Source organism: Arctopsyche grandis, chromosome 3 (assembly GCF_051622035.1).
Source record: "Arctopsyche grandis isolate Sample6627 chromosome 3, ASM5162203v2, whole genome shotgun sequence".
Lineage (NCBI taxonomy): Eukaryota > Metazoa > Arthropoda > Insecta > Trichoptera > Hydropsychidae > Arctopsyche > Arctopsyche grandis.
In genome coordinates this window covers 31,465,960-31,493,803 of record NC_135357.1, presented here as the reverse complement: position 1 = coordinate 31,493,803, position 27,844 = coordinate 31,465,960, and the positions used below count along the sequence as shown (strand labels likewise).

The 27,844-nt window shown below is 34.6% G+C and overlaps 3 protein-coding genes across 11 annotated transcripts; 2 read left to right on the top strand and 1 right to left on the bottom strand.

Annotated features, from left to right (window-relative positions):
* Window positions 1–5: 5 nt before the first annotated feature.
* Window positions 6–19,358, bottom strand: Erk7 (Extracellularly regulated kinase 7). Of its 6 annotated transcripts, none has more exons than XM_077427663.1 (10): window positions 19,162–19,358; window positions 8,980–9,136; window positions 2,631–3,035; window positions 2,297–2,503; window positions 2,077–2,220; window positions 1,866–2,005; window positions 1,583–1,772; window positions 1,397–1,525; window positions 912–1,330; window positions 9–247 (listed from the first exon to the last, which is right to left on the bottom strand). In XM_077427663.1, the coding sequence occupies exons 3-10, from the start codon at window positions 2,942–2,944 to the stop codon at window positions 231–233; spliced, it is 1,560 nt and encodes a 519-aa protein (XP_077283789.1). In that variant the 5' UTR covers window positions 2,945–3,035; window positions 8,980–9,136; window positions 19,162–19,358; the 3' UTR covers window positions 9–230. The 6 variants fall into 6 exon arrangements, with proteins under 6 accessions (XP_077283786.1, XP_077283789.1, XP_077283788.1 ...); XM_077427662.1 differs by lacking the exon at window positions 19,162–19,358 and adding an exon at window positions 18,862–18,961; XM_077427665.1 differs by having other exon boundaries at window positions 10–247; window positions 8,934–9,136.
* On the top strand, window positions 7,120–8,962 carry Nse1 (SMC5-SMC6 complex component Non-SMC element 1). 2 transcript variants are annotated; one of them, XM_077427669.1, is made up of 5 exons: window positions 7,120–7,250; window positions 7,489–7,606; window positions 7,699–7,997; window positions 8,073–8,234; window positions 8,320–8,962. In XM_077427669.1, exons 2-5 carry the CDS (start codon window positions 7,492–7,494, stop codon window positions 8,479–8,481), a joined length of 738 nt encoding a protein of 245 aa, XP_077283795.1. In that variant the 5' UTR covers window positions 7,120–7,250; window positions 7,489–7,491; the 3' UTR covers window positions 8,482–8,962. The 2 variants fall into 2 exon arrangements, with proteins under 2 accessions (XP_077283795.1, XP_077283797.1); XM_077427671.1 differs by having other exon boundaries at window positions 7,124–7,250; window positions 7,699–7,961; window positions 8,320–8,961.
* Window positions 10,173–27,611, top strand: LOC143909604 (putative divalent cation/proton antiporter TMEM165). Of its 3 annotated transcripts, XM_077427667.1 has the most exons (7): window positions 10,173–10,352; window positions 18,669–18,789; window positions 21,667–21,850; window positions 21,925–22,100; window positions 22,349–22,534; window positions 24,585–24,690; window positions 24,771–27,611. In XM_077427667.1, exons 2-7 carry the CDS (start codon window positions 18,676–18,678, stop codon window positions 24,842–24,844), a joined length of 840 nt encoding a protein of 279 aa, XP_077283793.1. In that variant the 5' UTR covers window positions 10,173–10,352; window positions 18,669–18,675; the 3' UTR covers window positions 24,845–27,611. The 3 variants fall into 3 exon arrangements, with proteins under 3 accessions (XP_077283793.1, XP_077283792.1, XP_077283794.1); XM_077427666.1 differs by lacking the exon at window positions 10,173–10,352 and having other exon boundaries at window positions 18,768–19,373; XM_077427668.1 differs by lacking the exons at window positions 10,173–10,352; window positions 18,669–18,789 and adding an exon at window positions 19,906–19,985.
* The last annotated feature ends 233 nt before the right edge of the window (window positions 27,612–27,844 follow it).

The following is a 27,844-nucleotide window of genomic DNA, read 5'->3' as shown; positions in this document are numbered from 1 at the left end:
TAACTAATAACTATTTCATTAGTAAATATTTATTTTATAAACATTATGTACATATTGTATGCATTACAAAACTTTTTTATTTTCTATGAATTTATCTTTATTTTTTTAATCAAACTAAAATTTTGAATGATTTATAAATAAGTAAAAATAAAAACACTCTTGTATAAATTAATATCTAAATGGAAAACAAAACACAAATTTAACGCAGTTGATAATTTTTCGACTGGCAACTAGGGAACAGATTTTCCTACAAAAAAGAAAGAATAAGAATAATGAGTTAAAATTAAAATATGAGATGTAAAAATCAATATGAATCAATGAAATAATTAAAAAGCACACAACAAAATATAAAAAAAGTGGAATTATTTGTGATTCACACTTATGTACTTGTGTATTACGTATCGATCATAGGTATACATAAAAATCTTTACCATTTCTAAAACTAATTTATGTAAATACCCGGCTACACCCGGGATTATGTTAATTTTAATTTAGTAAGAAGTATCTTCAACTTCGATGGAATATTTCATCTATCTACTAAAATATGTACTCACTTAGCTTTTATAAAATATATAAATTTATATTAAAATGCTCAGTGGTTGTGCCATTCATGTGTATGGTGCCACACTGTGTTTCAAAATTTTCGTGCAACTTATCAAACTGCTACAAAAGTTTCTACATCATACCAGAAAGAGCTTATGATCCTTTCCTATTTAAAATCTAGAACTATTTGTGATTTCGACGACCTTCGAGTTTTTATGGCGATATAAATAGAGCACCGTGACAGTTTTTACTTGGGACTTTTCCCAAGCCTATGTATGTATATAATTTGAGCAATACCGTAGATTAAATATAAAACGTGAGCTTCATGCTTCAAACGGACGAGCACACAGTGAGAAAAACGTTCTTACTGTTCGGCTTCTTCGGATACATATCTTCAGTCTTCATTCTGGTGAAGCTACTCCTGCACTTGGCCCTGCGTCCTTCTATCGTGCTGGTGTTGTCTTCCAGAGAACGGTTCTTCTGCAGCATCGTCTTCCTCTTGTCCTTCACCTGGAGCGCTTCGGTACTCCGTATCAGACTCTGTTTCGATTTGGTTTGAAACGATTGACTTGGATTGTACACTTTGGACACGATCTCCACTCTCGGTTGTATTGGAGGCTTGGTGAAGCTCTCCGAGGTCTTTTGGGTTCGAGCTGGTGTATCGTTTTTGATCACGTCTGCCTTTTTCGAGTTCTTCAGAGGACTCGAAGGATAAGAACGCTGCTGAGAACCTAAAGTTTTATGCGCCGTTTCAGTTGGAGTCGGAACTCTTGGAGCTTCGCGCTCTCTAAAACCAAAAAAACATTGCATAAAATCAACACGAAATGAAACACAAATTTACAACTTCGACTACCTTGAACTGCCTCCCCTCAACAAGTCATAAATCCTATCGCGATATTCATCTATAGGCAACTTCAGATCTTCTCTGAGAGGTGGAACAACGTCACCTTTAATCAGCGGCTCGTTCATGTCAATATTAAACCTAGAAACATACATCGTCAAATTATGCTTGTAAACAATTGTCAATAAAATGATTTACCTCGCAATGTAAGGATGATTTAACGCTTGAGCTGCCGAGCATCTTTTGGCTGGATTGAACACGAGCAGACAAGAAGCTAGATCGACAGCTTCAGAAGGACCAGAACTGAGAATGTCGCGCAAAGAAGTTCTTCTTTTGACAGCAGTTCTGATTAAGGAAGATCCATAACCAGTACAAACTGCTAAAATGTCTATACAACATTTCGCACATTAGCAAAGATATATGTATATATGTATATATACATATAAGAAGAAGATTTACAAATATTAAATTATGCACACACCTGCTTCTGACGGTGGAGGAATACACGACATGATCCTTTCTATTTGATTTACAGTAGAAGATCCAGGAAAGAGGGGTTTGCCGACGATCATCTCACCTAATATACAACCCAAGCTCCACATATCCACTCCTTTTGTGTAGCTAATTAATTTTTCACAAAAATGTAATATTCTACTTCGATAGATCTTATAGATATGTTTTATAGTAGGTACCTTCTACTAGCGATGAGTATTTCTGGAGCTCTGTACCACCTAGTGGCCACGTAATCCGTTAAGCATGGATCAGCTCCTCCTTGTCCGATCTTCTGATTGTGCAAGGAAACCGATCTCGCCAATCCGAAATCAGCAATTTTCACTCTGAAATATTATATATTGAAATCGATCATACACACAACGTCAATTTACCCAAAAACGTTGCATTTCAATAGTTTACCTGCAGGCATTGTCAATCAGAACATTGCTCGGTTTTTGGTCTCTGTGTATGACATTTCCCGAGTGGATGTACTTGGTGGCTTTGAGCATCTGGTACATGATGTACTGTTTGTGTATATCCTTGAGTATGTTTCCGCATTTTATCACGTTGTGCAGATCTGTTTGCATGTACTCGAAGCCGAGATATATATCTCTGTTGTTCAATGCCCTACAAAAATTTCCGTTCAGTACGCAGTATATAGTCAGATTAGGAAAAGTTGACCCAAATTCGTCTTCTACGCATTACCAGCTTTCTACCGTGCATACATATATGTATATCGACTCTATGTACTGACCTGTGAATGCTGTGCAGTTTGATGATGTTTGGATGCTTCCTGAAAGCTTGCAAGAAGAAAATCTCCCGGTACGTTCTCTGGGCGTCCGTCTGATTGCGAAAAGCGTCGAAAATTTTCTTTATCGCCACAGTTTCGGTGGTTTTCTTGTCGATGGCTTTCCACACGATTCCGTAAGCTCCTTTTCCCAGACGTTTTTTAATATCGAATCTCACGGAAATGTGTTCGTCGATTTCTGAAGTTTTATCCGGAGCCTTTTTCGCTGTGTAATTTTGATTGTTGTTGGTTTTGTTTTCGCTTTGATGTGTGTCTTGCATTTTTATTTATTTTTTTGTTGTAAATTTTGCGTGTTTCAATCTTTTTAGTTTCACATTTGTCCGACGAGCTGTGCTGCAATGAGTAGGTATGCTGAAAAAGTATTGAAAATGCGCAATTTAAACTTTTTGCAAATCGATGTAGAAATAGCGTGTTTGCGACTATACAACTTGGGGTGGGTTAACTCAAAAGTTTGGTTTGAAATTTTTCAATTATGAGTTTGCAAACAATGATTGATTGCCTAAATTTTAACAATGGTGAACTGTCATCAATGATAACTATAAAGTCGAATCAAAGAAGAACGAAAGTTAATGTACAAAATATATGACTATAAATAAATATTTATATATAAGAGATAACGAGAACCTATAGAGCAAATTTCATAAAATATAGAGTGAATTATAGGCGTTTAAACAATTAAAATCTGATATCGCATATCAAGGCGAAAAGGTTGAAGATAGATTATGGTAGCTTGGCGTACCGTCATAGACGTCACCGTATCCGAGATTCTGGATATTTGATTCGCATTGTATACGATATTTTATCTCCAACGTAGTGGCAGACGATACATTAACATATATTGATGACCAAAATGAGCAATATGGCAAAGTATGAAAACGATCGGATAAGAGATAAAAATGACCACTAACACGAAAGCCATGTGAAACGTAAAGGAGGTATGTAATAAAAAATACTGAATATTTTTGTGAACGAAGTGACACTATGCCGCGTCTCTTTCTGCGATATACGATTCCAAGGGGAGAAAGAGAGAGACGGAGCATGTTAACGGACAGAACTTCACACACACGCATTAGACAATTATTATATTATATTACGATATGTACACATCTTCTCATATATAAAATCGAAAGAGACTTTTCATGTATGTATGTTTTGGTTCGTAGAATCCGTGACATCAAACTTTAATAAAAACAAAACTATTCAAATAAATTTAATAAAATGTTTACTATTAGATTAGCCATGTTTAAACGGTTTATATTACAAAAACCGAGCGAAGCCGGGTAAAACCATTAGTACATATACATATGTATATACATATATAATGTGAATGTTTCAGATTTTTTAATAATTTTCAAAATAAAACAAGCAACTAAAATTGCAGAGAAAATATCTGATTTTTTTTTGCAAATTTATGGGGTAATTTTTTTTTTTTTTGAATAACGTTACAGTTTTGTTTCATTTCTTTGAGATGATGAATGCTTTTTTTTTTAAAGTAATAGAAATGTGACCCAGATAAGGTAATATGTTCATGAATATTTAACTCTCGTACACATTTTCGGGGTTTATACATCAGGCTTTAATTAAAATGTCGTTAATCCGAGGAAACATTTCATGACCGGTATAAAATATAATACTTCTTTATGATGAATGTTTCGCATTTACATCAAGTCGGATGACAGTTTGACGAGTTTGATACATTTCGACTAGTCTATTTTAAATAATAGCCGAAAAAGTTGATAGAAAACAATTTCCGACGTAATAAAAAAAGCGATTAGAGCGACCCTCCAGTTTTAATATTTGCACGATACATCGTAACTAAGGGATGTTTATGATTCGTGGAACAGAATGACATCAGTCGAGTGGTACAACACGAAATTTTCATAATTTTATGTATATAGGACAGATTCGTCATAAAATCAATATGATAATATTTTTATATTTAAAAAAAAAAAAACAAATAAATAGTAGCAAAAATCATCAAATAAATTTAGATCATTATCTAAAGTGATTTTTATGATATTTTTTGTTAATAATTAAAAAAAAAACATGTGAAATTAAAATTCAATAACAAAATAAAAGAGTGCGTAAATTATTTAGCACAAATATGAAATCGATTTAAGGTGAACGATCTGTTTACAATAAAATGTAATTGATATCTCCCTAATTTCGCACTAGTTCAATGATTTAAATTAAAATGGGTTGCCGCCTCGTCACTTACCCGCTTGATTACTTCGCAAAATATAGGAAATGTCTGCAGAAACTAATGCCGATTGTAAAACGTGCCCATAGCGGTCACTGAACGAGTTTGATTTAATTTGTTTGGTCAGTGCCTTAACCCCTCGTGAATCTCCATGGAAACTCGAATGCCATAACTTTGCGAGCCGGCGTACTGGCAACACAGTCGGTACTCGCTCATTTTATTACGGTTCAGTGATTACTGGTCACAAATTACTCGTCACAAAGTCACTAAAATCTCTATAACGGAACATCTGGCAGCCGAAAAGTCCATCATACTAACGAGAACTTGAGTGCCAAATATTGTGTATTCGCGATTTTCATGGCAAAAATTGTCTTTGTGACCATCCCAATGTGACGAATAGTCCAATTACCTTTATTACAATGAACTTACATTTAATTAGTTAAACTATTTTGATCCAATTTGTAATGGGAAGATAATTAGCAAGCAAGATAACTTAACCAGCAGCATGAACTAGTAGTTATCATATAATATAATGCTTTCGAACAAAGTGGTCAAAGGTTCAATTCCCACTGGTTTCTGTTGGTCAGACCTTGAATTTGTGACTCCAATCGTTTTCAATCAGAGTTTGCCGATTAATCTGATTGCAATTGAAATGGTTCCTGCAAAATTGGCATCCGTGTCCCTATTTCTCTAGCATCTCGATATTTCGCTGATTTTTTAAATGCTGCAAATTTCTCCATAGATGTTGATCGTATTTGCCTTGTATAAAATGCTTATAGTATAAATTGTACTTCTGTGCAATGTTTGAACATATGTAGTATCGTGTTTAATGTAAAAATATATAATAATCATGTATTTATATCATTGATATTTATTGATATGTACATTCGTCGCATTGGAGGTATCTGTAAGAATATATACCTACATGATTGATTGAATAAATAAATCTATCAATACTATACAGCAGTACATTTCGATTGTATAAAATTCTGCGAGTTTACAAATTTGACAATATATGTCTCTGTGGGTGGATTATTCGTCACATTGGGGTGGTCACAAAGCCAATTTTTGCCATGAAAATCGCGAATACACAATATTTGGCACTCAAGTTCTCGTTACTATGATAGTTATCGTTAGTATGATGGACTTTTCGGCTGCCAGATGTTCCGTTATCAGTGGCGTAACTACCGCGCCCGCAGACCCCGCAATGCGGGGGGGCGCCTCGAAGCGCGCCTTTTTCACGGATTTTTTAATTTGTTCTGTATTTTTTTTAAAAACTTCTCTTATTTTTCAACCTATTTGTACCATATGTGTATGTACATACATTAACGTATTTTGAATTTATCCTCATTATGTAATTGATCTATGCCAATAGGGCTAGAAGACTACCGTCTTTTTCCATCTTTTGAACGTCAGTGCCACTTCAACCTATTAGCTGAGAATTCTCTTATTCTTGTATATATTTTTTCAATGTGTAAACATTAAAACAAAATTATATGATTAAAACCAATAGAATTTATACATTTTTCGCTGTCACCATTAACAGGTGAGAAGTTTTTAAGGAATATTCACCATCAGTTACATTAAACAGATTATGCACTGCTTGTTGGTCGTCCAGATTAAACTATTAATGCACTTTGATATATAGGTACACATATCGATACGTCAAAAAGTATAAATACTAATTTGGAAAGTTATTTTGCTAATATTAATATATGGGGGAGGGGGGGGGCGCCGTAAAATATTTTGCGGGGGGGCACCGGAAATTCACGCTATGCCACTGTCCGTTATAGAGATTTTAGTGACTTTATGACGAGTAATTTGTGACCAGTAATCACCGAACCGTTAATTGATATGTATTTACTTTGTATAATACTAATATTATAGTATTTATATAAAATGTATAATGTTTCTAGCCAGGAAGGCGCATTTGTGGTTACTTATTATTACGGCATTAGGCCTTCCTGATATATGTAGATTAAAAATACAAATAAAATAAACTTGAAATTCTTACCTACAAAAATAGTGCTAGTATTGATTTAAATCGATTTTTACTAACCTCCCCTAAAATCGATCAACCAGTTTTCTCGTGACCAGTTTTAGGATGTGACCAGTTTTCTCGTGACCAGTTTTAGTGTGACGGGTGATCACGTGTGACCGATCTAGAGCGACCGGTTGTCCTGTGACTGGTTCACATATGACTAGTAGTCCGTTTACCAAATTTTTGTTGGATTTGTGTGAATCGAATGTTTTTTCACACTGGCAGCACCGATCTGTCAATTTTGGCGGTTTGCCGGTTTGTGTTTGTGTCATACTAATTGTGGTTTTTGCAATCGTTTTAAACCATTTTCGTGCAGAAATTAGCCGTAAGATCCTTCCTTATCTATTTGAAAACACTTAAATCGTCTAATTTTGCCATTTTAAGAATGCTTTATATTCCATAAACGTAATAAAGTACTTCAGTATCATGGTTTGATAAATATCCTTTCGAATTGTATATTCACCACTCAAATTCAAATTTTATTTCATGTTCTTCTCTACAACATCCTCACACATTGATAGTTTACATAACTTATAAAATGTACTGTTTCGTTTATGTTTCAGATTATGGATGAATATGGTGAAGTCCACATCAGAATTTTGCAATCAATCAGTCGAAATGGTGTGCTGACGGATATCGAACTTGTAAGACTATTAGACTCAATTCCACAATACTCTCAGCGTAAGTTTTACTTAAATGTGTGTAATGTAATTATCCGTTGTATCTGTATCTGTCGAACTAATTTGTTTTGGCGCCCATTTTAATATTTTTAGTGGAAAGCACAGATGTGAAGGATATCATTAGTCAAATTAATAAAGAAATAAACGTATTTGAAAAACAGATAATATTTGTAAAAAACGATATCACTGGCAGCGAAGAACTTGTATACATTTCCACGTGTGACGATGAAATATCACGATCTCAGAAGTATTTCACAAAATCTGACCTGGAGTATTTCAAATGGGTGTTAGAAGACATCATAGTATCTGAAAATAAGACTATTTCAGGCATAAGCGCCGTGAATCTTGTATCGAAAGTACAAACAAAAAATATGTCAAAAGTTGAAGCACAAGTGACGAATTCATACACAAATTAAATTTTCCTTTATTTTATTTGTATTCTTATTACGACGACTATATAATTTCAGAGACTGTTGGATGAATGGTGTTATATGTATTATTTCAAAAAAGAAGCGTCTGGGAACTATTCTCTCAATACAAGAGGAATTCACGAGTTTGTACCATATTACGCAAGAAACTATCCAACTTACATTGATGTATGTGACCTATGCAAAAAAATTGTGTTTACGGTATATATTTACATGTTTTCTTTTACTGTTTTTTTTTGTTTTAATTTCAAATGTATAATCTTGTAAATAATCATTACAATTTCAGAGTAAAAGTTGCCCTCTGTGTGGAGAAAGATTTCACATCCATTGTTTAAATAATTATTTGAAAAGGATTAATAAATGTCCACATTGTAAAGAAGCTTACGAAGAAAATATGACTCAAAGCAGTTCTCAATATCAATTGCCATCTCAAAGTTCTGCTGTTTGAATATTTTATCTGTTAAAATATCTACATTATTATGCTTTCGACTGAAATAATTAAATTGATATAAGCATTTAAATTGATACAAATAACCAACGAAATGTATATTATTATGTATGTATATGAAATTGAAGGTGATCGGATAAATGCACTCAAGAGAGCCGCACTCTCGAGCCATCCTAACTTTTAAAGATGCTCAAGAAGAACTAACGCAATAAAATTCATCAAAAAAGCGGCAAGGGGTTTTTATTTGGTACCCGAGGGTGCTAATCCTTTTTTGTGGAATTCTATTGCATAAGTTCTTCTTGAGCGCCTTTGAAAATTAGGATTTTTAGAATCTGCGCCACTATTCAGTGCATTCTTCCGGGGACCAAAATAGAAATATGTTTAAGTAAACTAGTGATAAATCTTTATATGTTGAATAAATAATAAAATAAAATAAATAAACAACTAGGTACATATGTATATAAATGTGTAAAGTAATCCAATATCAGCTTTTTCTACCATTCGATTGAAAGTCCATTCTTTTTCTCCCAGTAGAAAGTTTTCAGAGCTGTGGGGTCAAGAGTTTGTAGAAAAATCAAACAAAATCAAATCAAAAAAATGAATCAAGAGTTTGTTGAGTCGTGCTTCTTCTATGACTCGACAACCCTGGTAGTTTCTGAAAAATATAAAAAGGGACATTAATAAATGGCATGACGCGACTTTTTTTGACATGAATAAGATCAAAATTATCTTGTCCAGGGCTTTTTTTAAAAAAAAGAGTCTAAATATTACTAAAAGTACTCTAAAATATTTATCAAGCTTTTCAGTAAAGAAAATTTTGTTAAAATAAAAATAAAAACAACCTTTTCTATTTTGACTAATTATATACAATCTAATAAATATGTTCATTATACGTAATTATGATCGCGCGAAAAATTTTTCGTCTAATTTCTTTTGAAACATTAAAAATGCTGTGAAAAAAGTTGTGGGGAACGCCGTTCTACCACGTCACAAAACAAAAATAGTTTGGTGATTATTACGCACAAATCGATCTCGCACACGTCACTAAAATCTCGATCACGGAATATCAGGCATCTGAAAATTCCATCCATCAAGAATAACCTACGTGAACTATCATTATAACGAGAAGGGAGTGTCACATATTCCGTATTCGTGATTATCGTGTGCGAAATAATCCGTATACCAACCAATACCCCCTACTCAAAAAAATAATTACAGCGACTAAAAATGACTCATTTTTAATATGACGTTCTTACGAAATAATTTATATCCTATAACTATCTCCCTAGCATTATCATCACAGGTTCGGTGATAACTCCACAAAAAGCGATCTCGCGCACTAAAATCTGTATCACGGAACGTCTGGCACCCAAAAACTCCATAAATCTAAAGTTAAATATTGTACTAACGAGAACTCGAGTGCCAAATATTCCGTATTCTTGATTTTTGTGGTAACGATTATCGCAATTTGCGCAACAATCCGTTTACCATCATCACAATATACAAAACTGCCTTCTCCTCGGTGTCAATTTTGAAAAATATAAAAATAAAACAGTACAAAAAAATTGAATTCATATAAAAAACCACTTTAACATAAATTCTATCAATATTAAGCGTGTATATGATTAAACAGTGGGCTTTTTATTTGATAAAAATGAAAAAGTGACATATGAGAGATGGCCGTATAAGTCGATGTTTGGTTATGTATCAGCGTGTTGATACGTCAGCCGCGCGAGCCACGAGCTGTCACTCTCCATGTCACCGTATTGTTCCTGAGTGGTGACCGCCGATCGTCGACTCCTCGCTCGCGACTCCCGAGGAGTGGACCAGCGGAAGACCAGCCACCTTCCGCAGACGATCCACCCCCACAGGTCAGCTTACGGCCTTCACTCCTCCATGTTTTAGTCACGCTTGTCGTGATGTTTCTCTGTGGCTTTTCTGCCGTTACTCACATGTATACATCGCTTCTATTGCACTGTTGATACCTGTCACTGTAATAGGTTAAATGAGTCGCATAATAAAATAATTAAAATCGACTTAATTGAATAAATTAATACTGATTGAGTCACCATATCGGAATCTATCATAATCAAATTGGAGGATGAGTAAAATTTATCTAGGAATTTTTCTGAGAAATTTCGGTCTTATGTATTAAGTTATCTCGTTTGTACAATTCTCTTTTTATTTTGTTTAACTTGTATATGTTGTCAATTTTTTTTTATGCATGTTTTCCTTATATGTAAAATTTAGTATTCACTGTATTTTTTTGTTGTTTTTACCTATTAATTGCCTTATTAAGTAATATTATACATATTTCGACTCGATTTTAACCCACTCTATGTTTCTCATATGTACATACATACATATATAGGTTTTATGTTTTTGCGATCAACATCAAGTTCTAAATGAATAATAATCAATTTCATAAAATATGTCAGTTGATAGATTTTCTTTGTAAGCCAACGATATAGTAATAAATAATTGTACTATTTACTAACAGATATACCCAACGGTGATCGGATAAATGCACTCAAGTTCGGATAAGTGCAATTCAGTGCATTCTTCCGGGAACTATTGTTTGTTAAAGTTATAAAAGTTACCAAATTTTGAATTATATTACACTAGTTATGTATGTACATATATATCATTATCATATAACCAGCAGAATACACTAGTGGATGGCATATAATGCTTTGACAGAGTGGTCACGGTTTCAAATCCCACTGATTTCTGCTGGCCAGACCTTGGATTTGTGACTCCAGGTCGATCGTTTCCTATCAGAGTTTGCCAATTTATCCGATTTTCATTGAAACGGTTCCAACAAATTGGAAACCTTATCCATTTTCTCACAAAATCTCGAGTTTTCAGCAATTTCGAATTTCGCTGAATTGTATAAAATAATGCAAATTTACAAATTTGACAATACATGTCTCTGTATATATTAATTGATATGTATTTACTGAATTGTTTAAAATGCTACAAATTTCACCATAGATGTCTCTGTGGATATTAATTGATATGTATTTATGTACTTTGTATAATATTGTTACGTACACCGCCGAGTAAGTGCAATCGGATTAGGCCGAGTAGCATCCCAGAGACTGTGTGACCGTTATAATTGGTTTCAAGGATTATCTCCAGACTAAGTGCAAGTAGGCTAAACAATGGCCACCGAATTGGCCACTATTGGTCCCTTCTCAGAAGTGACCGATAGCGTGGGACTGAGTGTTGTGGGAATACATATCCGGGTACATGCCTAAACAATGGGGAAGTAACCGGACGTTGAAGATGCCCTGAGCGACCTATCCGTTATAAGGCGGTACTTAGGCGATATCAAGACATTCTGGACGGAGCACTGCCAGTGCGTGTATCTCCTGAATCACCAATAAATGCTGTGAAACGACTTTGGCCTTTTACTTGGATCCTCCACCCACCCCTACGCAACAATATTAATAATATTTGTATCAAATGTACAATGTTTCTGACCTATAAGGCGCATTGGGGTTACCTGTTAGGCCTTCCTAGTATAAATTAAACACAAAATAAAATATTAAAAGTCAGAAAGTTTCTATATACATATAATGTGCTTAACATTTTGTAAGCATCGTTTCGAGTTTTTTAATATACATATGTATAATATGTTGGATTTGAAATTCAGTATAGTCGATTTAAACAAAAACTCACACAAACACACTTTCAACTTTTTATATTCAATTGAAAAAATATTCACAACTACATAATGAACGTATGTATGTAGTGTATCAAGTATTAAATTTATGATTATACTATTTTTCACTGTTCTGCAGTCGTAAGTGTAATAATCTTTGAATAAACTCACATTTTTACTATGCCTACTTTGTTGTAATCTATGATATATCCACATATGTAGGTTCAAAATACTCTACAGGCGTATGCAGGTCTTATCTCATCCACATTTACATACATGTGTACACAGTGGCGGACTGGCCATACAAGCGAACATGCCCGATGGCATGTGGGCCCCACTATCTGTTAGAAAATATGGGCCCTCAGTAAAATTAAATAACTTTTTAACTATTTCACGTGTGTAAAAATGTATAGGATATTGCAACTTTAGGACCTAAAGTTTGGGTATTTCAACAAAACAAATTTCTTACGATATACACAAATAACTAATACCTGCTTTAACAGCCCAAGGATCGGTTAACTTTTTTTATTAGGCTTGAAATGTAAGTTTCAACATTTGCGTGGGACCTTTTGCCGGGCCTATTCCAACCTCAAGATTATGTATATACCAATACCTATGTAACAACTAACTACTGAAATAAAAATGGGAATAAACAAATTTTCGTGAATAATATAAACTGAATTGCTTAAAACAATTTTGATAGGATGATTCATCATCAACCAGCGATTTAAATTTACTTCATACTTTCAAAATAACATTTGATTATACTTCGATGATATAGTAAGATTTAAATACACAATTTTAAACAGTTTCCGAATATAAAATCTTTTCCTAATCTAGACACATCCATGTAAATAGAAATATAGGATAGGGGCCCCCTCCCCAAAATCCCGATTTTCGATTAACATTAATTGAAAATATTATGCATTTTTTTCAGGGACGTAATTCCTCGCCTAAATTAAGGAATAGTGTGAATTTAGAAAATATTATGAATTTAATGATTAAAGAGATACTATGGATCTATGAATGCTACGTGTATTTCTTATGTATGTTACTTTTGGGTAACTAATAAAATAATCGCTGCTATGTGCTTTGAAAAAATAACAAAACAAAACTTTATCTAATGTTATTACGTACATATGTACATAGATAAAGTGACAAGACAGTCGGTAGAAATTAAGTTAATTGATAGTTTTTTGGAGAATCAGTTTGATGGTCGATTAATGTTGACTATGTAAAGATTTGTGGAAAAAAATTTTCGCCTGCGGCGCTTTTTTCTCTTTTTACATAATATTTTTTTATAATTACTTTTTCAAAAATAAACTTATTTTTTTCATATTTTATAACTCAATAAGGTAAAGAATATTTTCCATTTTTATTCCGATATAAAAAAGATTTTTTGAAAAAAAATTCAATGTGACCAATCTTTGCCTGCCCTGCCCCCCAAAGAAAAAGCTGAAATGACATCCCTGATTGTTTTCTACCGAAAGTAAAAGCCGCTTTTATGCCGCATTCTTTTATGATGCATTATATTTACCTAGGACAAGGGTTAAAACGAAATATACAATATAATTTATGGATCTATTTTGCTTTTGCCATTTTTCTTGTACCTAAATTTGTTTATTCCCAATTTTGAAAAAAAAAAAAATTTCCCTTGATTTTTAGCGTGATGGAAAGCAGAAAATTTTTTTATATGGGGGGAGGGGGAAAAATTATTTTAACCCTGGGTGGGGCCCCCTTTGACTCCTGGCATGCACTGATTTCAGTCCCAGTCCGCCACTGTGTGTACATTTAAAATATAAAATGTAATGATTCCTCGGTGATTTCACTCACTTGCATGTACATATATTAAATTTTTATGAGCTTATATGTATGTACATGTGTAGATGTTGTTCACTCTAACCGAGACTTTACACTGAAAAATCGGGTTCGATCGTTGAATATTATCTTGGAAGTTTTTTTTTGTTCTATTTTTCGATATCTATATTACTATCTAATCAAAATGTAAACTTTCCTTCTGAAGTTCTCAATCATTGGATTTTTTTTAGCACTTGTAAGCCGAGTGAACGTTTAATCGTAATTAATTAAGTTGAAGGAGCTCATTGGAAGTATATAAGTGCGTCTTATCTATGGACATATACGCGATAATATCAGTTTTACAAATATTGGGTAATTTTATTATTGTATATATATATTGAAAGATTTTTTTACTGCACTTAAATAAGCATAAATACATCGACTTATTTTATGGATGTGAAACTTGGACATTGAATATCAAGATGTTACACAAAATCTAATGCACACAACAAAGCATGGAGTGCTGTTGTGTGCTTTAAGTGTATGCAAGTGCTCCAATTTTTACGTTTTTCGTAATAACTATGTGGTTTTCAAAGCTATACACCCTATATTTCTTGTATTCCTAGAATGAAATACAAGAAATTTATTTTGATAGATTTTGTATGATTTAGAAAAGGTGTACATCGTAAAAAAATACATTATACATTTCTACGTTCCAAAGTATGATTTAAAGGCGGTAGCGATAAGTCATGTTTTTGACTGTTCGCTTGCATATATGTCTTGTTGATCGATGAATCAATGCGAGAGAAAGAGACAGCTATATTTTCGTAAGCTATTGTTTTCGACGCTTTTGGCGCGTGGCTATTGAGTCATGCAGTCGCCTGTTGGCCTTACCTATGTGCGTTTGCATGTTGATGCTTGTCGTTATTTTTTAATACAAAAATAGTCAAAAACATGCTATAGGACTAAATGTTGATGTATAAAATGATTAATAAGATATATATTGAACCCATTTGTTTTGAGAAAATCTGTATTTTCTGTATGACTACTTTTATTATTATTTGAACTTTTGGTGCTATTTTATTTTTATACATATATATGTATGTATACCAGGAGGACCTAACAGGTGAATCCCAATACGCCTTCCTAGCCAATTATATATATACGTCGATAAACAATTACATAGCATCATAGAGACATTCATGGATAAATTTGAAAAAAATTTCGCAGCATTTTATAAATCAGAAAATTCAAGATGCTGAAAACTTTAATTTTACGAGAAACAAGACAAGGTTATTATTTTGTTAGAACCGTTTCAATGGAATTTCAGATTATACATTTTTGAAATCGTATTCAAATAGTGGTGATATACAGCAGCAGTCACATAAAACGGAACGCTTAAGCGAAACATGTTTTTGCGTGAAATTTCGGTAATATTATATAAAACCAAAGCCGAAAGTCATTTAAATGATAGGTTGTACCATAGTACATTCGTGTAATACCAAACTTGAAAAAAAAAAGGTGACAAAAATGAGTTGGGGAGAATTTTAATGGAGGGCAGATTTTACGACCGTGCGTTGACTTCACGGTTAAATGAAATTTGAAATGAAAATAACACTATACATATACATTTTTAATTTTATTACAGTCACATATTATTATTTACAACTTATAAAAAAGAAATTAATATTTTGTAGCGGCTCCTTTCGATTTTATAACTTCTTTTATTCGGTTTGGCATGGAATCTACTAAAGTTTTTAAATTTTCGATTGGGAAGTCTTCGTACCATATCTTTTCTATTATTTCTTTCAACGATTTAAGAGTAGTAACATTGTTCTTCCTTATCCTGTACTTGATACCCATCCATAAATTTTCGATTGGATTTAAATCGGGACCATTGCCAGGCCATGGTAGTGTCTTTACACCCATTTCTTGTAAATAGTCCCGAACCTAAAAAAAAGTAAAAAAAAAAATTCAGTTTTTTGATTGAAATTTTATAATTTATATTCAATGCTATCAAATAAAATGAATACTCACCAATTTAGCTCGATGACAAGGGGCAGAGTCATCTTGAAAAATGATATCATCGGAATATGAAAGGTGGTTTTCCATCGATGGGACAAAGCTTTCTTCTAAAAATTTTTTATATTTTTTTCCATCGATGGCACCTTGTAGAAACTCCAATTGTCCAATGCTATGGTACGAAAAGCATCCCCAGACCATTTGACTAGGAGGATGCTTAACAGTTTTAAGGGTACAATTTTCATTATACCTTTCGCCAACTTTCCTTCGGACATACGGAAAACCATCAGGACTATAGAGGTTAAACTTTGATTCGTCAGAAAATATTACTCGTTGCCAATCTGATGGACTCCAATTTTCATGTGCTTTCGCCCATTCCAATCGATTGTTTTTCATTCTCTTGGTTAGTAGTGGTTTTTTTGCAGCTTTCCGACCGTAGAGTCCAGCTTCTCTGAGTCGCCTTCTTACTGTTGAGTCGCTGATTTCCATGGAAAATTGTGACGATACATCTGTTCTTATTTCTACAGCAGTTTTGAATCGCTGCTGTAAAGATAATCTGGTTATTACACGGTCTTGCCTCTCCGATGTGCATCTTTTCAGTCCGGTCCCCTTCTTACGATCAAAACTTCCAGATTCTCTTTTTTTTTTCAGTATTCTCGAAACAGTCGATACAGAACATCCCATTTTCTTGGAAATTGACCGAAAGGAAAATCCTGAACTCGCCAATGTCGCGATTTTTACACTCTTCTGCAATGATAACTGAGCTCTTTTTTTCATGTTGACGTGTTAAAATTCGAATTTGATGCTTTCTCCTCGAAAACCCACACTAAACTGAACTAAAATCTTAGAAAACAATCATATTCAGAATATTTGGTCGTTAAAAACCCTACACATAAAGGGATAATCCTTTAATAGCCTCGAAGTCGTAAAATTCACAAGCGTTCCGTTTTATGTGACTGCTGGTGTATGTATATATTGGATTGGATGGTTTTCGCCAATTTGATGAGGAACCGTTTCAACAATGAAATCAGATAAATTGGCAAACTCTGATAGGAAATGATCGACTTGTAGTAACATATCCAAGGTCTGGACAGCAGCACCGGGCCTGGGATTGAACCCGTAACCGCTCAGTTGAAAGCATTAAACGCTAATTGTACATATGTATTTTTGTATAATTAAAAAAAAAAAATCTTTCGTATATGTATATACATATTTTCGACCGTTTTGGCGCATTAGGAATTCCTATAATGCCATAATTGTCTTAATTTTAAATAAATATTTACACTTTGATATATGATATATGGTGATATATGAACCAGCAGCGTGGTCTAGTGGTGAATTTTGAATTATTTCGTACTTGATGTTACGAGTTCGATTCCCCGCTAACTCTCGTTGTTGGCCAGACCTTGATTTGTCTAGGTCGATCGTTTCTTATCAGAATTTGCCAATTTTTCTGATTTTCATTGAAACGATTCCTGTAAAATTGGCGTTTCCTTCCCAATTTTCTGTTGCGAACCTTTAGTTATTGTTATATCTTAGGTTTCGCCATATTGCTCACCATAGATGTCTCTGTGGTTGTTTATCGAATATAAAAAAAAATCGTATTGTTACATGAAAGTTATTCATCGTTATTTCTCGTATTAATACGATGTTTGTAATATATGTATACTGACCATAGATGTCAGATATTTAGATTTACATGTATCTATGTAATAATTTTGTGGAACAGGAAGGCCCATTTGGGGTTTACCTGTTAAGCCTTCCTGGTATATTTGTATACGTGTATGTGAAAATATGTATGTAAAATAAAATAAATAAATAAATTATGACGATTCAAACTTATATAGAAGGCTGACCGCACTAAGCGGAACTGTACGGCAGCGGAACTGCACTGCAGCGGAACTGCACTGCAGCGGAACTGCACTGCAGCTGAACTGCGCGGCACGTCAGAGTTGGTACAAAAGGCAACTTTGACGCGCAGTGTCGGGCCAATCGTGGTGCTTTCTATTTCATACAAACTATATCTGGCCGCGCAGTTCCGCTGCAGTGCAGTTCCGCATAGTGCGGTCAGGCTTTCATACATAATATAAGCCAACAAGTATGGCTCAGTGGTAGCGTGTATGTTTAGCACCAAGTGATCATTGGGTTCGATCCGCCATACTGCTGGTTAGATTTGGGGGATTTTTGTGACTCCAAATCGATCGTTTCCTATCAGAGTTTTAACAATTTTATCTGATCATTGTTGAAACGGTTCCTCAAAATTGGCAAAAAATCACCTTTCCTATTTATTTTTTTTTTTTTTTTATTAAATTTTTTTTATTTAAATTATGTACAAATCTAAAATCCATAGATGTCTCAATGGATTAATTATTTAATTAATTAATTAATTAATTGCTATTTCGTGTTCTTCAGCTTCTGGAAATACAGTGATTTATGTAATAATAAAAATGCTGCATTGTTTGTAATTAATCGTCCAGGAAGGCGCATTGGGGTCTTCCTGGTATATATCTATGTAAAAATAAAATAATATACACACAAACCTAGCTTTGACGCAAGTAAACATGTCAAGTTTGACCTTAAAAGGCACGCAAATTCAATTAAATCGCGACTTGTATCAAGTAGACCGCGCGCGAACCCGTCAGCTTGACTTGATATTTTAACTTTCACATATTAAAACCGTCGTTTTATATTTTGATTCCAGACACACAATGAAGAAGTCCGCCCTATTATGCATGGTGATTTACAACCTGTTGATAACATTTCCGGCCGTACTACCAAACAAGCTGCCAGAAGAAGAGACAGAACCCGCTATAACAGTATCGGTAAGTCGTATCAAATCTCACCGCACACACTCGTATCTTACAGAACCTCGGAAGAGCACACTCTGTACATACTTGAGATCAGATTAAATTACACGTCCACGCCTCTGGAGTGATTCAAGATAACCGACTGATAATATAATACACACTTGTTCGTTGAATTCGCCATTATGTTAGATATTATATATCGGAGCACATTACCGTGTCGTCGGCGGGTAAACACAAGTGTTAACTACACGGGTCGTCCCGTATAATTAGCCGATAATTTCGCCATATGTTCGGTTCGACGTTGCTTTTTTATATTGTATTGTAGTCGATTTCGATAATCAATTTTTTTTAATTAGATTTTCACTCGCTAATTACACACATACATACGTATAATGTCGATGATAGCATCCTTCGAGTGTCTCTGAACAAACATTGATTTTCGCGCGCGCTCGGCTATGGATCTCAACTCGGTGTCTATTCTGAGCATGGAGTACGACAGGTCGAGTCACTCCGGCGAGATGTACCCGTCTACATTGGAGCACACGACTCCGACTGCTCATCACGGCCTTCGCGAATTGCTCTTCGGCAGTTTCTTAAAGGTACGGCCGGTTGTTTGAACGTTGGATTTGCAAATTGCTAATGATGTTGACGTTTAATTGAAACGTTTGCATCGTGTGTGGCGTTTCAGCGAGTCGCAATCTTGTTCATTTAATCTGGATTTTTCCTTGACCTCATTTCTTAATCGATTATTTCGATTGTAACGTGCAAAGATGTCATTCGAGATGTAATTAATCAGATTTCTAAGCCTTGATATTGATTTATTTGCTGTGAAGAACGTTGATAATGCATGTATGTAATGAAATACTGAAATAGTATATATGTACTATACCGCGTAATAGTCATTTTAAATCTATAATCATCTCAATGTATTCAAACTTGATGAAAATCCAAATATTTAAATTGCAAACATCTAAAAGAATATTTCACATGTTGTTTCAATGTATGAAGACACTTTTTAGTGTTTTCTATTAAGTTGCTACTACAGAAAGGGTGGGTTCTGATGTGTTGCAATGCATTGTGAGTTGCAGCTGTTGAAACATTACTCACGTGGGTTGAATCCTTTTTACATAAATATATGCGTCGTAGGCAGAGAATTTGTTTTCCCAGAGATTAGGCCGAGTCTTATACGAGAAGTTTGTCTGCCTTTAATGGTAAGAACACACTCAAAAGTGCGGCATGGGACGCGTATTTGGACTCCAGTTGTGAGAGGCGTATCTTCATGTCATATTAATTCATACGGTCTTATTATTTCGACAAGTTTCTACTACATTTCTTCAAATATGGGAATCACCGTTATCTAATCACTATCAAACCTATGTCAATACGAGAATAAAATTTCACTGAAAACACTCCAGGGGGTTGGGTTTATCAAGGTACGATGCAATATAGATTTGGCGTACCAAAGTACGTCTAGCGTTTTTTTTGCGTGTGCAAAACTATCTAAAAATAAAAAAAAATCATGTGCCGCATATACCTCTATGTGTGTCTTTACTTTAAAATCGTTAGAAAATTGTTAAAAAATTTAGAGCGTTATTTACTTTTTTAAGCCTTTCATAAACCGACGCGAATATAACACTGCGTAAAAATCGCGACACAAAACTCATGCTTATCTCAACCATTTTTAAATTTGCTTAAGTTATAATAGCTACAACACTCCAGCAGGTGAGTTTTGAAAAGGGCCTCAATTGTACAGATTTGGTGTGTCGAAGTACGTCTAGCGTTTTTTTTTTTTGCATGTGCAAAACTATTTTAAAAAATCACGTACCGCATACCTCTCTGTGTCTTTACCTTAAAATCTCTCAAAACTCGTACTTTGTATTTATCGACAATTCAATGGGTGATGATCGTTTTTTGTTTATATTTAAATTCTTGATTATCTTTAAACGCTGTTTTCATTATTGCTTTTTACTTTTTAAGCCTGTCATAAACCGACGCGATTATAACGCTGCGTAAAAATCACGACAGAAAACTCATTCTTTTTATCAATCATTAAATTCACTTAAGTCATAATAGCTGCAACACTCCAGGGGGTGAGGTTTGTGAAGGGACGTGACGTTGCAAATTTGGAGTACCGGAGTACGTCTAGCTGTTTTTTGTGCAAAACTATCTAAAAAAAAACCTTTCAATGTGCCTATAGTTTAAATATAATCCATAAATGTTCACTTTTATTTGCATATTTGCAACTTTTTATTGTTATTTTCAATGAAATAAGTACATTTTGCAAATTGTACTTACATTTGTTTAACCCTTTGAGTGTTGACGTCTTTTCTGTTGAAATTTCGCCAACATTTCCATCTAGAATTATTCAGAAATCCAATAGAAAGCAGGTATAAAAATTGTAGCTAATCCAAACAAACCCTAGATAACTACCGCCGAGTATTTCGAGTTTTGTAAAGGTGTGTTTAGACTCTCTAATCCATCTTGCAACAATATAAAATTAACAAAAGAAGTCTATTAATGAATGTATTTTTCCAAAACTAGTTCCATCTGCTTCATTGTTGTTAAAATTGAATGCTAACAATCTAAATACCAAGCTTCAAACTAAAATACTCAGCAGTTAGGGATTTCCATCGGGTAATTCTGCTATGGTTATACATTCAGAAATTCCGGTGTAAAACAGTCTTTATAAACATTGAAACGCATTACACGACCCATGTTCAATGCATTTTTTTTCAATGCTACCTGGAAAGGCTTAGCGGGTAGTATTCTTGTTTACTTTGTACATGCTCAAAATGCATCGACTTGTTAGCAAAACACCGATAGGCTTTGATCAGCATTCAACAGGTTAAAAACATGTATCTGTACTGAGAGTTTTTGTCCAACCTATTCCAGAAAATCGAAAATGAAACGAGTTCAGGATTCGTGCAGGCCCTCATTGCCTCCCTGTCGATGATAATCGTCAGCGAACTTGGCGACAAGACGTTTTTCATCGCCGCCATCATGGCGATGCGGCATCCGAGAGCCATCGTCTTTTTCGGTGCTATATCGGCGCTCATTTTCATGACAGTCCTATCAGGTAAATCGAATTTCATACGACTTAACATACAGGTATATTAAATTGGTGTCTAAATGTATTGTTTTCTTCTGTAGCCGGATTTGGTTGGGTGGCCACCGTCGTGCCAAGAGCGTATACATATTACGTGAGTGCAGCTCTCTTCGCCCTCTTCGGCATTAAAATGCTGAGAGACGGATGGAAGATGGACCCGAACGAAGGTCAGGAGGAACTGGAAGAGGTGCAGCAAGACTTGCGAAAGAGAGACGATCAGGTACGTACGTCGTAAATACAATTATACACACTTATGTACATATATCTCATTTGCGTCACTCGAATGGTTTGTATTGCGGCCAACGACAAAGCTACTAATCTATCTTTAATTGATTTTGTATTATAATAGATAAAGTATTAGCTAGAGATTACATACATAGATAGTTGTATTGGTCTTTGATTGATTCAATTAAACGATTGAGAAATGATTGTTTGGTATTAATCCGTGGCTTTTTTTTATGTTTTCAGTTCGAAAAGGAGGCTGTTTTGACGTTGGTTGACCAGGAAATGGGTGGACGAGCTGCTAATGCTGGTAGCAGGCGTCGGGCTTGGGGAGTGGTTGCTCGTATTTTCATGCAAGCTGCCTCGATGACCTTCCTCGCTGAGTGGGGTGATCGTTCCCAGTTGGCCACTGTTATCTTAGGAGCTAGAGAGGTTACTATCTCAATCTCGTTTATGTGTGCAAGATAGTCAAGTCTTTGGAATTCTCTTTGTGTCAATTACACACATATTTTTACTAATACCTCGGAAAGGCAGCATAGCCGACGGACCCAATATTATATTTTCCCATGATGCTATTTTCGGGTTAGCCCTGAGCGACATCTATGGTATTAAACTAGTACACATGTATATAAATTTATTAAATTGTATTCAAATAGTAGTGATATAGTGGGTCGGGTGGTTTTCGCCACTTTGATGAGGAACTGTTTCAACAGTGAAATAAGATAAATTGGCAAACTCTCAAAATATCAGAGTGTGACCAGCAGCACTGCAAAAATACTCGGAATAAATTCTTTTCAATCTAGGTTAATTCACGGGATCGCACCCGGCAACCTCTAGGTGCTGAAATTAACGCAACCACTAAGCTATGCTGCTGGCTAAATTTCAATATATGATTTATTTTGAATCTATGTAACTATCCTTTGAATCATTAAAAAAAAAAAAACAACATTTTTTGCTTACAACTTTCTCCAATGTCTAATGGACTTTGGATTTTAAGTGAGGTTTTAAATCAATTAACATTTGTGTCATTAATTAGTTGATTTAATAAGTGCTTGCTCAGACACATATAGTTAAAGAAAGTCTCATTATATTGCGAAGTTTAATTCTATTTTATTTTTATATACGTCATGTGTCATGACAGGAATTACCCCAAGGTGAGACGAGACATGTGGTTTGATCATTTTTTACATAAGTACTAACAATTTTTCAAACAACAGTACATAGAATATAATAGAGACATCTATGGACAATTAACTAATATCTTGATACACAACAAATTTGTGAAAATACATTATGTAGGTGACATGTATAAGATGCTAATAATTCGAATTTGCGAGAAACTGAAGGGGAGCATACTGATTTATTCGATCCGTCACAACAATTAAGCTAGAAAAATCGTAACATTTTAACAGAAGACAGTCGAACTGTGTTTTAATAACCTCAAGATCTCTCCAGCAGCGTATTTGGCCGGGCCTTGAACCCACGACCTATCTACTGGTATGCAATAACTCGACCAGTGTACTACCAGTGTTGATACTTCATAGCATTTATTGAATGATTCAGCAGGTCCACGTGCAGCCAGCACTCGTTGCAGAATTCTCGCTGTACCAAGTGTACCTCCTTTTTAAAGGGCAAGTTGCCCACCACAGCTTCCCCGATCCATTGTTTAGGCACGTGCAGTCTCACACTCTCAGGCACATACAGTCTCATGCTCTCGTCCGGATTCTGAGAATTCTAGCAGGTACTTACCGAGTACAGTTCGGCCTAATCCGGGGGTCTCTATTATCCACCCCAGAATGCACTTACCTGGCGGATCCTCTTCTACTGTGTTCCCACGTTATAATAGTATAACAATCATTGCAACAGAATTTCTGTAATAAGAAAGCCAGCAGCATAACTCGGTCGTTAAGCTTCTGCTTAACATCAAGAGGCGCCGGGTTCGATCCCATGAGCTGACCTCGATTGAAAAGAATTTTTCCAAGTATATCTGTAGTGCTGCTGGTCAGACCTGGATATTTGTGATCGTTTCATATCAGAGTTTGCCAATATTCTCTGATTTCATTGTTGAAACGGTTCCCGATTAAAAATTGGCTAAAATCCTTCCGACCTACTATGTCACCACTATTTGAATATGATTAATGTACAATAAAATGTATGTACAATTCATAGATGTCTCGTTAATTTGCTAGTTTTCAGTGTCTCGTAATTCAGCGACTTGTGTAAAAATGCTGCATTGTTTGTAATTGGCCAGGAAGGCGCATTTGGGTTTACCTGTAAGGCCTTCCTGGTATAAAATGTAAAAAAAAAGACATGTATGTATGTAGTTATCGTTGAACAAAATGGCGAAGACTGTCTTCTCGACGCAGAACATCTAATCTAACCCGTTATCCTTACTTATCGAATTAGAAAGGGTTTGATTTGTGTCAACCGGCTCTACAATGAGTAGATTATAATGTATGATTAATGTATTGATTGTTTTTAGGACGTGTGGGGAGTTATACTCGGAGGTATAGTCGGTCATTCGATTTGCACCGGTCTTGCAGTATTAGGTGGAAGGATAGTGGCGCAGAGGATATCCGTCAGAACTGGTTAGTACCCGTCCTCGTTTCAATCTTTGTCAGTTCATCGAATGGTATATGATACTAATTTTGATTTGTGATTGTTTCAGTTACGCTTATCGGAGGAGTAGTCTTTCTCGTATTCGCAATTAGTGCGCTGTTCATCGATCCCAACGACACGTAGATAAGCACTCTCGTATGCGTGCCAATTATGTATGAGAATTGTAGCCAAATTGTATTGAAATTATAAATAATTGTATCGCTCTGAGGGATGAATTGTTTCATTATTATTTTTATATATGTAATGTAAATATACTGTGTGTGTGTGTGTGTGTGTGTGTGTGTGTGAGTGGATGTACGATTTAATATGTATATCAAAGTTTGTAATTTCACGCCAGATACTGTGGAATGTGCGAGTAATTCTTGCATACATTTTTGAGTTGTCGTTTCAAGTCGAATGTTTATGTGAAAAGAGGGACCAACGTGTGAAATGTCTCTATATTGTCCAACTGTTTTATTTATTATCAAAAGTGTGAATGTCTAAATAATCCCATTGCTACTGTGAAAAATATAATAACCACTATAAAATATGTAAGTACATATATTTTTTTACAATTTTACTTCCAAATGTTTTTTATATTATATATGTATATCGCTACTTTAAAATTTGTATACTGGATTTTTCTTAATTACATATAATATTGATGAATTCCACATCGCGATATATGTACATAGTCTTATGCAGTGCCGGTTTTAGGGGGGGGGCTGGGTCGGGCGGCGCCTAATAAGTTGGGGCGCCGCACGATGCGCCAGAGGCGCTCTTAAATTTAAAATTAGGGCGCCAAAAGTCATACAACATTTTACATTAGAGCGCTAAAGGCGAAATTGTGTTTGGAAAAAATTGCCCGAGGGCGCCATTGGGTGTAAGGCCGGCACTGGTCTTATACCAAGCATAATCCCAATAGAAAACATGTGATAAATTGGACTCCAAATACCTACATAATTGAATGCGTGCCACGAATAAGGTGGTAACTAATAAAAGTTGTATTTTACGATAATTGGACTATTCGTCACATTGCGATAGTCACAAAGACAATTTTTGTAATGAAAATCGTGAATTCACAATATTTGGCACTCAAGTTCTCAATAGTATGATAGTTATCGTTAGTATGATGGACTTTTCGGCTGCCAGATGTTCCGTTATAGAGATTTTAGTGACTTTGTGACCAGTAATCACCGAACTGTATTTTACAGTATTCAAGAGCTCAAAAACAAAAAAAAATACTATAACTGTATTTTACAGTATTCAAGAGCTCAAAAACAAAAAAAAATACTATAACCATGCGGAATAACGTGGTTCGCGAATGCACTCACAACGTTATTCCACAACTCTTATATAAAACAAGAAAGCGCTAGTGGAGAAGACGACGGGCGTCTCTCCAGGCATGTTATTATTTTATTTTTTAATATATTAGCCACAGTGACATTACAGAGTACTCGAATGCGTCACTGTAGCCGGTCACACAAATAAAGGTATATAAAACATCCGTGCTTGACATTTATAATTGATTAAATCAACCACGGGCGTTGCTCCACAACTAATCAACCAGTTCAGCACAGCTTATATTAAACAGGTCAATTTTACCAGTAACCCGGTTGAGCAGATATATCGCTCTAGATATTGGGAGAAGTTGCCATCATATTTGTGCGAGCCACAGGAGGAGAAAACAAATCAAATGAAATGTTGATACTCGAAACCACGTTATTCCACGAAGCGCGCGCTAAAATCCAACGGCAACGTTGGCTTACCAGTAGAAACTAAATAAATAGAGAATATTTTTATTAAAAGGATGCATGATGTAACCACATAGTACGTTATTCCACAAAAAACTGGATTTCTAAAAAATGTTACCAAATTATTCTCGGCTCGTATTCAATTATTAACGGTGTAGGTGTAAATTCTTCAACTACAAATCTGCTACATATATAAGCCTACAATCATCTATTTATCTTAAGTTTTCTTTAACTGACAGCTCTAAAAGCGGGCCTGCTCTAATTATCATGACGGCCTCAGTCTGATACAATAATAATATTTGCAATTTAAATGATTCTTATATAGTTTTTATTATATATGTATGTATGCGTTTACTAAATTATGACTTGTATGTTGATTATTATTTGAATTATTACTTGTAATGTCTCGGAGGATTGTATAATATAATAGAACTTGCCAGAATCAGTTTATACTTACTTACCGAGAGTTCCTAAAGAATACAGAACGTTTAAAAACATAACTGAAATTCAAATTACATATCGCTCATATGTAGTATGTAGTAAGCATAATGAACGTTTGGGATCTTATTAATTGCTAAGATGATATTATTTTAAATTTAAGTTATTTTCCTGAAATTATAATGCATATAAATGTGTGACACCTATTGATGTTGAACTTAGCAAAATGTAATATGAAGAAATTTTCAAGTATTTGACAATACGTAATTGATTTTACTTACCGGGTTCAATTAGCACGTCCTCACATTGAATGACATTAGTTACTAAGCAGACAATTCGTGAAACGAACGTGTACCTTTGTCTACGAAATAATTCATCTGAAGAAATGACGTGATATCGTATTTGTATTAATAGATAATGTGGGTATTGTAATATTGCTGCATTTATAATATACAGTCTCTTTGTGGGACTGAATGAAAATACCTACTGTTTGTTTTGTTTTTCATAGATGTACGGCACTCTTTATTTTAGCGTTGTTAGCAATTGTGAATGTTTGAGACGTGTTGATCTTCATCGTTGACTGCTATGCAGTGAGTATCGTTTGAAATTGTGAAAAATATTTATTTTTATTGTACGAGGTGTGCGAGAATACCTATCTAGACTAACTGAGTTTGTATCATTGAATATTTGTTAAATTTGATCTAAATAAAGCTATGTAGAAACAATAAATTGACTATTTAATTTAATTTAATTATTCATCCTACACTAAAAAGAGACTAACTGTGGTACTTATTGGTTATACGGGCGCAACCAAGCTTCAAGTATACACCCTTACTCAAACATCGAGAGGCGCAAAGGAGACAAAATTATATATAAAAAGATAGAAAAATTAAAATTAGCATTTACACATTGATGTATAATACACTAGATGGGCCCAGACGTGTTATTTTGG